This window comes from Centropristis striata, chromosome 19 (assembly GCF_030273125.1).
Source record: "Centropristis striata isolate RG_2023a ecotype Rhode Island chromosome 19, C.striata_1.0, whole genome shotgun sequence".
Taxonomy (NCBI): Eukaryota; Metazoa; Chordata; class Actinopteri; order Perciformes; family Serranidae; genus Centropristis; species Centropristis striata.
The window spans coordinates 9,891,095-9,907,659 of record NC_081535.1 but is presented as its reverse complement, the minus strand read 5'-3'; the positions used below and the strand labels follow the sequence as shown (position 1 = coordinate 9,907,659).

Below are 16,565 nucleotides of genomic sequence, written 5' to 3'. Positions count from 1 at the left end.
CCACCCCTCCATACTACCTCGAGTACCCTGGGAGGAGAGCGGGCTCTGTGATGGAGCCAGCAGTTAGCAGCCCGTTAACATGAAAGAGTGATATGGGAGGAAGGGAAGAGCTGCAGTTTGGGGCTTTAGAGGACAATGTTCAAAGTTTACAGCCCAATGAATTTAATCCTACATGAATTTTTTCTGCGAACATTTCTGCCACAGAACTTAATGTTAAATTCTAGCAAAGGTCTCAAAGTTTCTAAATTTGTCAGGCAGATTTTTGGGGAAATTATACACAAAACATCCTGGATATTTCCATTCGGTGGAATGGTTCAGCAATAAAAAAACATGGAATCTTTGCCGTTTGAAAGTTTCCACCAATGTAAACCTGATCCAACTTCAATGAAGTGTTAAACAAGCTGATACGGAATATATACTGCCAGACAGAGGGGGATTCTCCAACCTGAAAGCTTCTTTATGAAAGAAGGAACAAAAACTAGACATAAGGTTAAAAATCTCCCATTCATAACAAAAATGAAAGTAACCGCAAAAAGGTTACAATTGCTTACTCACTTCAAGAGTATGGTTTATAACTAAAATAGTAATTAAAAAAGCTGCTGAATTGTTATGAGCAGTCACTGATATACCAGGAGCATGCATTATCTGTGGTCAGACATTGATATTTATTTGACCTTAATGCCTCATCACCCTTTAAAATATCATGGAGTTCAGATTTGGGAAGAGATCCAGATCAGTTATGACTTGCTTTTGCCCTTTGCTGCTCTAATGCTCCCTGCCAAGAGAAAGTAAAACAAACTGGATTCAAATACTAGCCACCAGGGAGACCAGAAAGCTAAAATTATTAATCTGAATTATGTGCAATATTCTTCTCATTTTTAAAGGGGCAGTGTGTAACTCTTGGCCACATGCTTCAACAAACTAGGGGTCTGTAATTCACCTTGTGCATCTACTGCATGATTAACTAACTGTGGCGATGACACTGTTTAAGATTGTTACAGTAAGACACTCTTGCAATGTCCAATGTCAAAATAGTATAGCAGACCTTCCAAACTAAAATGACTGAACTGTGTGAACTGTGGCCAAATCGAAAGCAAAAAAGCTAAACAAAATGTGACAACTCTTAGCGGTGGATCACTCGGCCCGTGGGTTGATGAAGAACGCAGCTAGCTGCAAGAACTAATGTGAATTGCAGGACACATTGATCATCGACACTTTGAACACACCTTCTCTGGGTCCCCAGAGAGTACACAGAGACCAACAGCCTGGCAGAGAGAAAACACAGGCAGATACGATGCAGAGCAGACTCTGGGTTCTCCAAACTAGACAATGCGACCAGCTAGCTCCACAGCTCGGCTAAGTGGTGATTTGTCCAGCTTGTTAACAATAGAGGGGCATTGGTGAGAAAGACACAATGTACAAAATGTTTATGCTAGCAAGTATGCTATGCTATGCTATTTCTGCTTCTGCTTGCATCTGAAGAAGTAGAGTCTACTGGAAGGATCTAAATTTAGTTGTAGGTCTTAATTTTAGTTTTAATGTGAGGTATAAAACATTTGTACTGCTAACGATGTAGCTACATCTTCTTCTTCATCCTCTCTGAAGGCAGACTGGATGCTACAGTGACTCACTACAGATTCTCTAGACAGAAGTGACAATACAAGACCGGACATGTTGGGGCTAGCTGGTTAGCATCTCTGCAACACAATGCAATAAGGTCTTTGACACAACATCAACACTGTAACCTCAACATATTCTGTAGATAGAGCTTATTAATTTATGTATTAAACTAAAAAAAACTGGGGTACACAATGCAGCTTTTATAAGCTATAGTGATTACTATAGTGATTACAAACTAAATGGTGTGAGGGTATATTAAATATGAAAGTTGTGTCTAAGGATGCACATTCTGTACAGTATTATCATATTATTCACCTGATCCTACTGATTTTACAGCACAGTGAGAAAAAGTGTCTTTTCACTGTCTTTGTGAGGCCTTTCAGTTTCAACTACAGGCATGTTGAAACATTTCTCCTCTGCTTAAATCAACTTGAGGCTTGAAGATGGAATTTGGTCTGTTCTTGCCTGCGGCATGTGTCACCTCTGCAACTATGCTCCAAAGTCAAGTTGGTGTAGAAAAGATATCAGTAACATCTGCTTCTACTAATGGTATTTCAGCATGATTGGGCATTGCTGTAATGGGAATGCAAATGAAGTACTGTCAGTGTTTTGCATTGGATTTTAGGTAATTTGCTTCACAGTTTTATCCTGTGTTTGGCAATGAATCCAACAGTAGAGTAAAATGCAGATCACCAGATAAGACATACTGTATGTGTGAGATGTTAGGAGCATTTATCCTGCATTACACTAGTTTTTGCCTCGTTACGTGCTGCATCAGTTCTGCTGCAGTAAAAATAACTCACACAGGAAATGTTGTGGTTTCAACAGTTTCGAAAAGTTAGTCGAAGCTGCATCTGGAACATGCAGCGCGTAACCCCGGCAGTGGCAGTACGGAGACGTGGCTCTGTGATGTGTTCACTACTTCGGATGAGGTGGGGTGTTGAGGGGGCTGAGTGGGTGGGATGAATAATCTGAGGTGCAAGGTATTTTATTCGCAGGGAAAAAGAGGCATGTGTTTGTGTGGGGAGAGCCAATCCATAACGTTTTCATTCCTTAAAATACAGCCTCCTCCTCCAGCATCTTACAAACAGCACCCGGAACTGCTGTTAGCCTCTGATACAAAACTGAAGTATGCAAAGATCAAGAGGGAACCATTAAAGTTGTTCTAGTGCTTAAATGTAATAAGGATCCCAAATGACCAATATTTACTGTTGTTTTACTATAAATGAACATACATGTATGGTATATTTATATTTATTATTGTCCCACAACTGTACTGATATCAAGACATGTAAAGAAACAACAATAAAGAGTCACTAAAGCTCTTATTTGCCAATACTGCCCCCTACTGGAAATGTCTTGATATTTCTTTAAAAATCAATTTATTCATAATTATGTTTATTATCTAAATATTTACCTTGTGTTGTTGTTTTGTCTTGTACAAAATGTGTCCTTGCAATCAATAATACCCACAATGCAGTTCAGCTTTCAGCCTCACTTATAGTCCATGAAAAGGCCCTGAAAAGATAACATCAAACTTTAGGAGGAAAACTGCAGCATTTAGGAGCACAAGAAGACAAGAGAGAACAGTCTGCAGATAATTACATAAAATATACAGATTAAAACATAAATTCTAGAAAGCTTCCTATATACAGTTTCTGATGATTGTTTATGTTTAGATTAGCATCTATTTGTAATAACTATAATCATGCATATATTGTGCTTATACATTTTAATATGTGTATAATTCATTTGTTAACATTATGCTTGTTTATAGGGTGAATACTGGGAAACGGCAACAATTTAGCTTCATCATTTTTACCTTTACATGCATATATTTCCATTTCTAAAAATCAAAACTGAGCCCATCATAAGCAAGTATGAGACAAAAAACGATGTAGGTGACATGGTTGTGATGTCACTTCCAGGGGCGTGGCACACCATATTTGATGGATACATTTTTAAATGAGGTAAAAATTAAAGTAAAATGACATACTGTTCTGAGGTAAATAATGTGAAGGAAATAAAAAAAATTAAAAATCTGAATATTAGCCTATATATTTTGTCATAGAATGTAATGGTGAATAAGCATTTTAAAAATCACTTTTATATTCATCTTTTTTTTTAAATGCAATTTTTCACAATCCCAGTTTGAAAATAGCATATTGCTAAACTGGGACTGTGTATTAGTGGCAAACTGGGACAGCCATTCAAGTCATTCTAATGGGGGAATTAAGTTCCCTTTTTATGAGTCCCTCATAAATTTAGCTAACAAGACAGCTAGATATTTCAACAAGATTTACGTAAACTGCTTATACTGAGCTAGCTTAAAATGCTAATGCTAATCTCTGTGCAGGAATGGCCTCATTGAAGAAAGGGAGGCATTCACTTGCACCACACAAAGAGAAGAAATGAAATTTCGCCTGTGTGAAAATAAAAATAGGAAGAGATGTTAATAAAGGTTCCTCTGGTGTAAGTATTAATTTATATAAAATACAATTAAAGCCAATACAAAATTATGTGGGCAGGTGTTAAAGGGATATAATATGTGTGTTAATGTTTTTTTGTATCTAAATTTGGATCATAATAAAAAATGATGCAGAAGCTAAATTATCACTGTTGTTTTCTTCATGTTTTCACTCACACATATTTGCATATTTACTGTACTATAGAAACACTGTTTATATGATAAATGAGAGATAACAGAATGCAATATGCTAACAGTAACCTGATGATACACAAAATAATAAATTAATAAACACATTATGGCAATGCATGCTTAATCATGCACATATTTAAACAAATCGTAGAGGGATTTAAAAAAAAGGCCTGTAGGAGAAGCAGCACTTTCTGCAGACCATAATTCCCTGCTCTGCTGAGCACGCTGACACATGCAGTTGGAAAATGAGCTTTTCTGCATCCAATAACCCAAAGTACTCTCTCTGAAGGGGCTTTAACAACACCTAATGCTATTTTACTGGAGCAAAAATAATATTAGGGTGAAGGTAATGCAATTGCCAAAGAACTACTCAATTATTGCAAAGGATAAAGACATATTTACATTTATTCAGTTTCTACACTGCACTCTTATTATTTGAGCGTAGAGAGGTGTGATGAATTAAATTTATTCCACCACTGATCATCTGCAAATAACTAACAAATAAATGCTTGAAGGTTGCAAATTACATAATTAATTCTCACTTTTGTGGTAAAATGTAATGCTTGGGTTTACTGAGGTTGGCTAGAGTTCATGTTTTTGAACAGAAATTCATAGACAAATATGCAATATTCAGCTTCATATAATACTTTATAAGGAAATAATGAAAGTTGTTGTGACAAAAGGCCCCACTACCTACAGGAGCCAGACACACAAACTTTAGAGTTGTTTAGCTTGTTTTTGTTGTTTTTTGGTGTCTGTTTGTGGTTATTTTGTCGATTTCATAGCTTTCATGACTTTCTCTGTGTCCCTTAGCAGCTGTTTTGCATCTCTCTCTGTGTTTTTTTTGGTGACTAGTTATATTTATGTATTAATGTTATGCTTCTTTCTGCTCATTTTGAGTCTCTTCTTGGTTTGTACGTGTCTCTTTGAGGGATATTTTGTATGTGAAGGTCAGAGAGGAACATAACTCTTTGGGTAATACATCCATTCTGATACATGAAAGATTGAACAGGGAGGAAAAAACTTTACTGTAAGTGCTGTAAAGGTCTAATCAAGGACATCTTAAAACTCAAAGATTTTTTATGTAAAGGGAACAACGACTGTTTGACTTTTGGTGTGAAAAGCGTGACAAATTAAAGGAAATTGAAAAGGAATTGATGAAAAGAGGAAAGAGAGACGCTAATGAAACGATTAAACTGAAAAATTAGAGGAGAAAGAGAGGAGGCAAGGCGAGACAAAAAGAAGGGCAAGAGAAAGTGAAGGCAGAGGAGAAAGGGATGAAAGATGAAGAAGAAGCCCTTGAGAGAGTGTGCAAGTGAAGAAAAAACCCAGTGAGACTGAACGGCCAGCTAGAGATAAAAAGGTAGAAGGAAATTCAAAGGACATCTTCATTTGGGAGAAAGACAATAATAAAGGGAGGGGGGGCAAGAGTAAGTAAGGATGCAGAGCAAATAAGTTTCAGAAGTTCCAAAGTAAAGTGATTAATCAATAATAAAAGGTCGGACACACAAGTGGCTGCAGATCTAAGAAAAACTGAGGAAGACTCAGAGGGAGCCGACTTTAGCCAAAGTCTGAAGAGAAGCCACAGACATATTTAACGAGACGCCCGAGGAGATCAGAGCTGAGACCCCTGCAGATACTTAGCTCCCAGCACTGCTTCAGCTGGGCTGGAGGAAAGCTGAAGGAATGTCTGAGCGAAAGGGCTTTAACACACTTGCACCCAAGTAATTTATAATCTCAGTAATCTCTGTCTATAACATAATCTGCACTGTAGAATTACTTAGAAAATGTTTTGGACAGCAATCAAAAGTAGAAGCTGCAGAATTAACCCTTTGTGGTACACATTTTGGCCTGTCAAATTTCTACAATGCATGTTTTTGAGTGATGCAATACTGTAAAAAGAGGGAAGAGTATAGGGAACCGCTAGCAATGCCTTTATTTATCACATGATCTCCAGGAGGCCACATTGAAACCCTATTTTGCAGACTTTTCCAAAGGAAACAACTGCTATTTTGCACCACAAAGAAATCACTCAAAACATAATTTCCTGGCCCTTTTCTATCTGGAAAAAAAAAATATTCTTACTGATAGATGAGTAAACCTTCATTTATGATAGTTTCATACACTTAGACTGTTCAAGACATTCATTTAAGTGGGTCGTTGGTTTGGTGCTATGTTGCCTACAGGTAACATTCAGACAAGAAACCGGTTTAAAAAGTTCCTTTTACAATGTTTTTATATTCTAAAATGGTATGTATTGTACCCTGTTGAAGCTAGTGAATCTTTTACACATGTTTATTAAATAAATTATGTTAAAATTCATTTAAAAAACTCTCTTTTTCACTTGTGCACAGTTATGGTACAATATTGCCCATGGACAACAAACCCCAAAAACTTTAGAATTTTTTTTTGCAGATTATGTTTATTTAGTCTATTTTAAGACAAAAAACCCCACACATTCTTCCTAACTGGTTTCATAATGTGTACCATAAAGGGGTTATGTTAATATCCTAAAACCTTTTTTAAAACATGTTTTTTTTGGATACCACCACTAGGGGTTGCCAAAGTTAGAAATGTTCAAATCAAACTCATACAGTGGGCTCTGAGCAGATACGCCTCAATCAATCATTGCACAGGGCTCAGTTGAACCATTCTAACACTGCAGGTTTTTTAGTTCCATTATTGATTGATTAGGTTTTTAAAAATTGCAGTTTTCCATCTTTTAAGTGAATTAGATTAGTAGGATCATGCTTGATCTGAACTTATAGAGCAGACCTGGGCATTAGACAGTTGGCTGTCCCTGTCCGGCCCACGTGAGGTTACCTGGAAATTAGAAATCAATACAACTGCGGTGCTTTTATTTTGAAGGCGATTTACTTATCTGCGTGCATGCATATGCACCTGCACAGAAAAACACTGAGTTACCTTGTTACCTTGTCAAAAACATTTGTTGCTTTTTGCATAACATTAAGAGTTTTTACTGCTATGTTTGACTTACTCCACATTAACATAGTCTTATTATAACATGTATTCTTACCAGCAGCAGCTCAAAACCAGATCATTCACTACATTTTATTAAGCGCTGAAATTAATATTGAGCAGCATTAAGTTCAGAGTTTTTGACTGATACTCTGCAACCTTCGCAGTCTCTCATGTGGCCCCTTGGGAATGTTAATTGCCCACCCCTGTTTTAGAGTTTGCACCCTCTCTGACAAACATCACCATCCTACTGGTTGGCAACTTGTCAAAATGTTATATTTTATAACCAACAGAGGGCAGCAAAGCGCCAACAAATAGTTATAGGTGCAAAGACACAGTATCTATATTTCAGTAGTTTTTACTGTTATTTTCATTGATTTTAAGAATTAATTTGGATTCAAATGACCTCTCACTACACAATTTTTCCCCAGTATGAGCTCATAATTAATTATATTATATATAATAATAATTACTATAAAAGTTAAGTCAAACCTGTTTATATTCATGCTGATGAAATTTATGGGAACACTTTCTATGATTTCAATGCCTATATACATTTCAAACATACTCATAATTTGTTATAGTTTTCTAAAAACATGGTATAATCATACTTGTAGCATATTCATAATGCCTTAAAGCAATTATCATAGCACATTAAAAACAAAAGGTCAAGTATCATTGTACTTTATAATTGCAGGGATGTTTTTTGTAAAATTATTATTACTACAAGAATTGTGATAAACTACCGTTAAGCATTTTGTTTTGCTTTATAATGTGCTGTATCATTGTCAAAAGCATTATGAATATATATGCATGCTTATAGCTATAAATACACATTGTAATGCAGATTATAACACGTTGTAAGTATGTTTAGAATGTATTATAGACATGGGCTCTTTAAAGAAAGTGTTGCCAACATTATCTTAATAAGTCATAAATAATATATTTGCTCAGAGTTCAGACACATTTTTAAAGCAGTGCTAAGCTGTTTGCAACCCCAGCATGTGGTGCATCTCACAGTTTACATCCTTCATCATCCTCTCAAACCATCCCAAGTCACATTCTCGTTTTTGCAAGAAATTGCTCTGGCGGTGGATATTTCAGATTCAGTGAGGTTCACCTCAGACTGATTGATTGGCTCTGCCTGGCCTGCAGGAACCCTGCCATTGGTAATGTGTGCAAAGGCCTTAAGGTGTCATTTCCGCCTAAAGAAAAGAATCCATGACCAACCAACAGTATCATACATATTTAAATAAATCTACATTTTTGTACCATGACTGAACCCACTCATATCTGATCTCATTTAGTCATGCTTGCAGAGGGTGTTAGAGTGTTAAATGGTGGGATTCATAACTTGTGTATTTCATGTGCATTTAGGCCTGGATTTAATGCGCTGTGTGCATGTGAAGATGTTTTACAATCATTTACAGCTTACTTTGGTGCCTATTATTGAGCTGCTGCCGATTTCATTGTGGTCCAAAAGAGACTTCTCCTTTCAGCATCTCCCACAGCTCCCCCATCGCTGTTCCTTGTCAGGTGTTTAGAGGTCCGTGTTGTGTATTCTGCACCTGTGCCAGCTTCAGGGGTCCTGCTCCGAGCTCTTTGATGTGTGCGTGAGGACAGGCGAAATGCAAAATGGACAGCCACAACAACAGCTGCTCCTCTCCCCCATGACCACCACCTCCCAGTCTACAGAGGGCTATCCTGAAAGCCAGAAGCTACACACACACACACACACACACACACACACACACACAGAAATAATCATATGCATGTGTCTGTGTGGGGTTAGTCAAGCTACGAGCAGTACAAAGGGAGTGTGAGAGTGTCTGATAGAGAGCATGGTTCAGAATTCATATCACTGTAGAGCACTAACCTCGCCTGTCTGAGGCAAGCTATCTCTCTCTCTCTCTCTCTCTCTCTCTCTCTCTCTCTCTCTCTCTCTGTCTCTTTCACACACACACAAACAAATCAAACTCATATACAGAGTTGATTGATTTTGCCTTGCCCTTCTCTGTTAGTAGCATCTTATCTTATAGGCCTCACAACTGGCATCTGTCTGAGCAGGGACCTTTGGTTTTTGACACAGTTCTCTCTGCCAGGCTTTTATTTTGTAATTGGTATTTTAAAAGCTTAGCTTTGTTAAGTTCAACTTTGGTCTCAATTTTATAGTTGTAAATAGTTGTTAAATCATCAGTCATCATCAATCAGTCATTAACATCAGTAACACTTACCATGTTTGGTGAGATCTGTGAATGTGGCACTATCACTAAAAAGAAGTCAGATTGGAAAAAGAAAAACAATGCAAAGGGTCTGTCATACACATCCATCACAGTGTTCAGTCCATAGACTGTATAAAAGAAGTGGACGTGACATCGTGTTGGTTTATGGCCTAACGTTTTCAAAGCATTTTGGCCATCGCCATCTTGGTTTTTGGCCGTCCCCATCTTGTTTGGAGTTAGAAGTGACCAGAGTTAGAAAAGAGGGTGCAGCTTAAATATCAGCTAGTGCTAGTACTACTGTGTTATTTTGTTCTGTATTCAGTTGTACTAAGGGACGCTAAGGAATTGGCTCCTTGTTTTTTCACGTTACTAACTAAGCATGCAAGACATTTTTTTGGCGACCAACAGAACACACTAGGAAACCATCAACCATCAATGTTCTAAAACAAAAACATGGACAACACTTACTTCAGACACACATAGTATACTTTGTTGTATAATTTCTCTAAATGACACCAGAATTTAAAAAAGGTAACATCATGCTGTATTGAAGAAGACACTCGTGACAGAGAATAAACACATTCGAAAAAAGGTTAATGACGTTATAAATCATTTTAGTCGTTTTTCAAACTTACTTCTGTTTGCAACCAGCAGAGTCGCCCCCTGCTGGCCATTAGAAAGAATGCAGGATTAAGGCACTTCTGCACTGGCTTAGCATTTTCAGACTCAGAGGTTGCTGCTTAATTCAGACCAACTTCAACTTTGACTTTCTGATTTGCCATAGGTTCCTTCAGGTTTAACTTCAAAATAAAAGGGTAAATGCCCTTTCAAAGCCAACAGATATGGTCAAAATTTAAAAAAATATAGGCTTAAGTTGTGATAAACAGAATTGTCTTTTAACAGACTGTATGAACAGCTACTGTGAGGAAATGGTTTCCTATCTCCTCTGTGGATTATGTACTTACTGCTAAATTGCTTCTTTATCGTTATTCTGTCTCTCCGGAGATGACATTTCATTTTTTTTTATATCTCTACATCTGTTTGTCTCTTTCTGTGGTTGGTGGTGGTTTTGTTCTTGGGCTGCCAGCTTTTCTATTTTCAGTTTGCCCAATTGTCTGTTTCTCACCCTGTGTATCTGCCACTTGCTGTCCATTTGTTTCTCCCCTTACTGTACGATCTCTTCCTGTTAACCATCCGACCGCAACTTTTCAGCTTTGCAGGCAACTCCTCCACTTTTGAATATATTAGCTACAGAGTGATTGATTGGTTCTGCCTGGCCCATCTGGAGGCTTAAGCAGTGACAGTGCCATGTGGCAACTGTAAAAAAAGCTCAATTGGTGATGACACTATTTTAGCATATTCAGTGAAACTGTACTTTTAAAATGATAATTTTCTTTAAAAAAACAAACAGCAAATCTAATTGTTTCATTTATGGTCTCCCACCAAACAGCTAGAAAGTGACCCATCCCTGCTGCATTTGCCTGTGGGTACAGGTGCTCTCCTGGCGGCTGCTGAGCCACACCAGTTAATTAATACCAGTCGAGTGTGTCAAGAGGAGGGAAGGAAAACTGCTGCTGTTGGCAGAAATGGCAACTGAGTGACTTTTTAAACTTTTAAACTTCATTTTACCTCAAAACAGAGTAAAGTTTTTGGGTCTGCATTATTATTTTTTTGGTGGGGCTTCATCCGCAGCCTTTGGGTAGAATAAACATCCAACATGAACGTCTAAATATGCCTGGGATTAATTAGGACATTGCTTAAGTGTATGATGTAACTGGCCCACTGTCAGGAGAGGTCAAAGTGGACAGATGACCCTGGCCTAAGGCCCAAAGGTTAAATGGGATCAAGTATAACAATTTAGTTACTGACAAGTTACATGTATTTTCATGGTAAATACACATATTGCTAAAACCCCTGTCATCTTGTCTTCTGATATATTTCCTGGGGTGAGGATGAAGGGCCCACCTTGGAAAAGTCTGTCCCCCTGTCCATTATTCCTAATATCTGGCCTCACTCTAACTAAGGTGTCAATTGTGCGGGGGTGTAATTTCCACTGGAGATGTTAGGACCTGCACTCATCCCTTTTCAAAACCCTACTTTTGTCCCACACCCCCACTGTTGCAGTTTCAATCAGATTTGCCCACTTAAATCCCTCTAAACAGCATTTTCTTACTGTTGAGCTGCTGAAATCCAGATGAGAGAAAAGAGAGGTGATAAAAATCAAAGAGTAGCCTTAGATTATTATGTGGCTCGCAGCAAAATCTTAACAAGCAGCAGTGGGTGGTTTGCGGACTTTAATTTGCCCCTGGGTCTCACTTTTCAGACTACATACAAGCTGTTGCCTGAATCCTGAGAGACAGAGGTTGTGACCCTGTGCAGAGAATACTGCTCTGCATGTTTTTAGGTCAAAACCTTCAAAACCAAAAAACGATTTAAATTCTTCTAAAAATGTATCACAATTGAACATCAATGAAATATTAAATGTTAGCTATTCCAGTAAAGGTCATTGCTCTTTTTAATGAAAATGCTGATTGAATATTTATCATACTACAAAATAGGAGATCTCTATCTCTAAAAGCCATATATGATTTTAACTAAGGTTAGTATATTAGTAATACAGTAATTCGAACATCATTCTTATTTAATTTTATTGACATTAATTTTAAAGCGTTATATATTGAGCTATGTAACTTTTTTTCGACTGATAAATATGTAATATATATCATTCACAGTAACACTGTCTATGACACCTATCTCTATAATGCATTATGAAGATACTTATAATGCATTGTAATCTGGTTATAGCACCGTATAAACATAGTTATGAATTTAATTGTTGTTATACATTCAAATTACATATGTTACAATGCATTATAATGTAATTATACATTATTGTAAGTGGTCATTCAGTGTGAATAAAGAATACAATTCTTGCGGTATAGGTGGTAATATTATATCAAAATACATTATAATAGTGATTATAATGTAGTAAATTTCAGTGAGTGACCAGCAACCAGCAATTATGAAGAATTATGAAGAATTGAAGGAATGAAGGATCTTTGACCTTATAAGTCATTAAAAAATGTTATAAAAAAAGCATTATATACTAGACGGCTTTAGCAATGGAGACAAGACACTGCTTTATATTCTTTCAGCAGAAAGCAAAAAGGCCATTACCAGGAGATGGCTCAAGACTGAGCAACCAAGAAATGAGGACTGGATCAACATCATACAAGACATCTACAAAATGGAAAAAGTGACTTTTCAACTAAAATTGCAAATGGACTTATTTTACAAAACTTGGTGAAAATGGACAGAATATGTTAAGCTTACAAGTTCTGATTTTATGTAAAACTGTCGTTTAACTAACAACGACTGCTGCAAATAATGATGCTAGGAGAAAATGATGATGCTGTGTAATAGAGGTACCTCCCACCCCAACTGTTCCTGTTCTTTGTTCTGTTTAAAATGTTAAAAAAGTCATCAATAAGAAGTAAATAAAAAAATAAAAAAAGGATTATACATTTTTATGTGTTACAACTGTAAGTATACAGCGCTATAAGCAGGATACAATGCATTTTAAGTATGTTAATCATGCATTATAGACATGGGTGCCATAAGATTTTTTTTTTTCGCATTCTCATATCCCCCCCATGTGTTTACTTGTGTGTGTTTGCGTCTACCAAGACGTGACAGACCTGACATCCTGCTAACTTTGATCTTTGAATTAACAGTATCTGAGCTGCTGAATATTCTTGGATTAGGTGACTACTTGCATGATTCTTTTTCCTTAACACATATGGGTAAACTGTATAATCCTCTGCCAGCAAATCTGTTCATAGAGCAGACATAAAGTTAGTATGCGTGTAGTGACTGACATAATGTGACTTGCATTCCTAATAAACAGCAATGACCATTACAAGAGAAAACATGCTCAAGAACATCAGAGAGATGGAGAGCAGCTCCCAGCTGGTGTCTGCAAGCTGCCATGTTACCTTCATCCGTCTTCAAGGCCGGGCTTCTTTTCAATGACGCTAAATAATTACACACTCACGCCCACACACCCGCAACACTGAGTACTCTAAATAATCTGTCTCCATTAAAATTAATGGAACCACAGTTAGCCAATAAAGTCATTCAGATTTTTTTTTTATTTTTCTACAAAAATATTTTACATTAGAAAACACAGCTTAAAATATACACAATCCACTCGGTTATGCAATAACTGCAGAACCTTTCAACTCAAATATATCAGTCTATAGGTAAATATATCTTTACAGCAAGAATAAATCCAGGGGCTAACTCTTCAGAAGGAGCTTGGGGCGATAAAGAAAATTGCCCAACAGTCCAAAAACAGCTCTGTGAACTCTTTGACCTGATCAAAGCAATGTAAAATAAACTGGAATATCATTTTATCTGAGTTTGATACAGAGGATACAGCTAAACCAAGAACAGGGAATGCTTCCGAACCAGAGGTGAAAATAATGAATCATGGGAATACGTACTTGAGCAGCAGTTTCTCACTTCAGAGTACAGTTGAGGGAAGAAAACTGGTGCCTACAGAGTTCATCCACCTACTCATCCATCCATCCTTACGGCTCTCACAGTAAGAAGTTTGCACACTGAATGGTGAATGGAAAGAGTTAGTGGTGCACACGGCAAAGTAGACAGAATTACTTTTATAAATTCAAATGTTCCTGTTCCTCACTGATGTCGTTTCTGCAAAGGCACACTACTGTGTAGTTTTTCAATGGAAATATTTTTTAACCAATTCCTTTCACCTCCACCATATAGAGCTCTGGACGTCACATGACTTGTTTTGTTTACACAGACATGTTGGCAGGAAAAGCATGAGCAAAGATTAATGGCACCAGTGTCAATTTCAAGTCGTCAGAGTTCACTGGCCACTTTAACTCACATTGAACATCATTTTTTTATAGATTAAACATCACTGACCCAAATAATTCTCCTTGCAGTGATTTTCAGCCAAAATGGACAAAACTTCTGATCTGCTGTATCCAGATATCTAAAATGATCTGATGAATTTTCCATTGCCAACTCTGGAGAGTAGCCAGCCAACAAAAGCTTGGAGGTATAAATGGATGAAATCTGGATTTGTGAGGTTAGCACAAGCAAAGAGCAGTGTAATGTAATCTGTGTTCTAATTTGTAATCATTTAGTGTGAGCTAGTGTGGATTTTTTTATTTGAAAAGTTAACTATAACATGACTGTCTGAATGAATTCAAAAAGGCACCGGCTCATACATGAAATAATTCCTTTATGATAAACATGTTATGCCATTAAATTTTAATTACAAGAAAACCATTCAAAACTGAATGACTTTCAGTTTTTCAGGAATCCCTTATGTTTCCCTGATTGTTTTTCGCATCCCAGCTATCAAACATGCCCACTTTGTATAAATACAGTAGGAAGAGAGAGTAGCAGTGTAATACTCCCGCTTTCAGGCCAATATGACAGTGGTTTGATTTTGACTTTTAGTGTGACGTCGACTGCTGGAGCTCTATTGGGGCAGAGGTTGAATGTATTAAATAAAACATTTAACCATCTTCATGGTTAGATACCACTAGAGGAAAGTGTGTTTGTTATTTTTAAATATATTTTATGCTAATTTTGGTGAATTGAACCTGTAATAAAACACCTGCTGTGATTTCAGAAAATTGGCAACAGTGTGTGTTGGCCACTGTTCACCTTTGCACCTGCCTACATCCCTGGATACTTTTACCTTGTCCCTGTGTGTGAGGCATTGCAGACGAACAATCACTGGTGGAATACATTTTTATAACCTATAACATCTTTTCTTGCAGAGATGCGGCAGTTTGACCATTCAGTAACAAACTTTGTAAAGCATGTGTGGGTTGATGCCTAAAAGGATGACTACTTTAGCTGGCAGTGCCCACCAAATGACATGTTAAATAAATAACAGCAAAGTTAGCACAAAAGGATACCAAATGATAAAATAAGAAGAAAATCTTCCAGTTTTTGCTTCCACTGAGTGTCCACTTGCCCTCCACCAATCAGCTTGAGAACTTTGTCCCATGCTTTGGCATCATAGCAGTTCAGAGCGGAGGGCCAGCGAGAGCGTCCAGAGAGGTGGCAGCAGCCACAGGGGAGACGGGGAGGGGCGGGCGCCTAAAGGCGAGGCGCTGTCAGAGGTGCAGGAACACACCTCGTATCCGTTCTCTGCGTGGTCTGGGTGATGGTGCACGTTGACTCTCGTCTCCGTGCTTTTGAGCTCTGTGTCCGGAGAGTCCGACTGCATCTCGGTGCACAGCAGCCAGTCTTTAGCGATGAGGCGGGGGTATCCTGCCTCCACTTCCATGTCACTGCTCGGCACTCGCCAGTACTCCTTCCCCTTGAAGAAATAGGACGAGCCTTCGGAGAGAGAGTTAGAGAGCGAGAAAGAGGGTTGGTATTAAAACACAATACAATGCAAGATTATGTGCTTTAATAGCCACACAAGGTATACAATTGTCTTCGCTCTGATGTGGAATACACATCAAGCACAGAACACATAAAACATCAAGGGCGTTAATTTCATGAATCAGTGATCCAGGGTGTAGAGTGTTTATGCTTAGTGCGTTCCCACTGTTATTAACATACCCCACGGTACACCTGTTCAAGACGGATTGGGAATCATTTCAAACAGTGTGGGATTATATTAAGATGCATATCAGTGGGTGTGTACTGCCTTACATCCATCATGCAGAATCGTATCATTTCATTCAGTGTGACTGCACTGCAATCACACTCACAGTTTACACTGTTTTAGAGAGGAAAGTCCAGAAAAAAGGATGTTTTTGCCTTCCCCAACCATCTGAATGAACCATCTATTTCTAACCAGACACCTAAATGTTTCATCATAACAAAAAAGAGATTTTCATTCTTACTCTGTAGAGAACAGTATGATAAATATGGGAGATACCTATTGAGGTTTTTGCCTGTGTAACCTGGAGTGAAATAAAAAGAGAGGAAAAACATCAAATCTGTACCTTGCACAATAAAATAAAAATAGAACTCTTAGGTTATTCACACAAGACTAGTCTTAAGTCTTCAAACTAAAAACA

The 16,565-nt window shown here is 37.6% G+C and overlaps 1 protein-coding gene and 1 pseudogene across 2 annotated transcripts in view; one reads left to right on the top strand and one right to left on the bottom strand.

The window, feature by feature from the left end:
* The first annotated feature begins 1,118 nt into the window (after positions 1–1,118).
* On the top strand, positions 1,119–1,259 carry LOC131993010 (5.8S ribosomal RNA; annotated as a pseudogene).
* A 12,353-nt stretch (positions 1,260–13,612) lies between these two features.
* The window catches only part of mmp17a (matrix metallopeptidase 17a), an 89,258-nt gene continuing 86,305 nt past the window's right edge, over positions 13,613–16,565 (bottom strand). For both annotated transcript variants that reach the window (XM_059358363.1, XM_059358364.1), the window contains one exon: positions 13,613–15,873. In XM_059358363.1, coding sequence (XP_059214346.1) covers positions 15,548–15,873 — 326 coding nt within the window. In that variant the 3' untranslated portion in view covers positions 13,613–15,547. The remainder of the gene's footprint in view (positions 15,874–16,565) is intronic.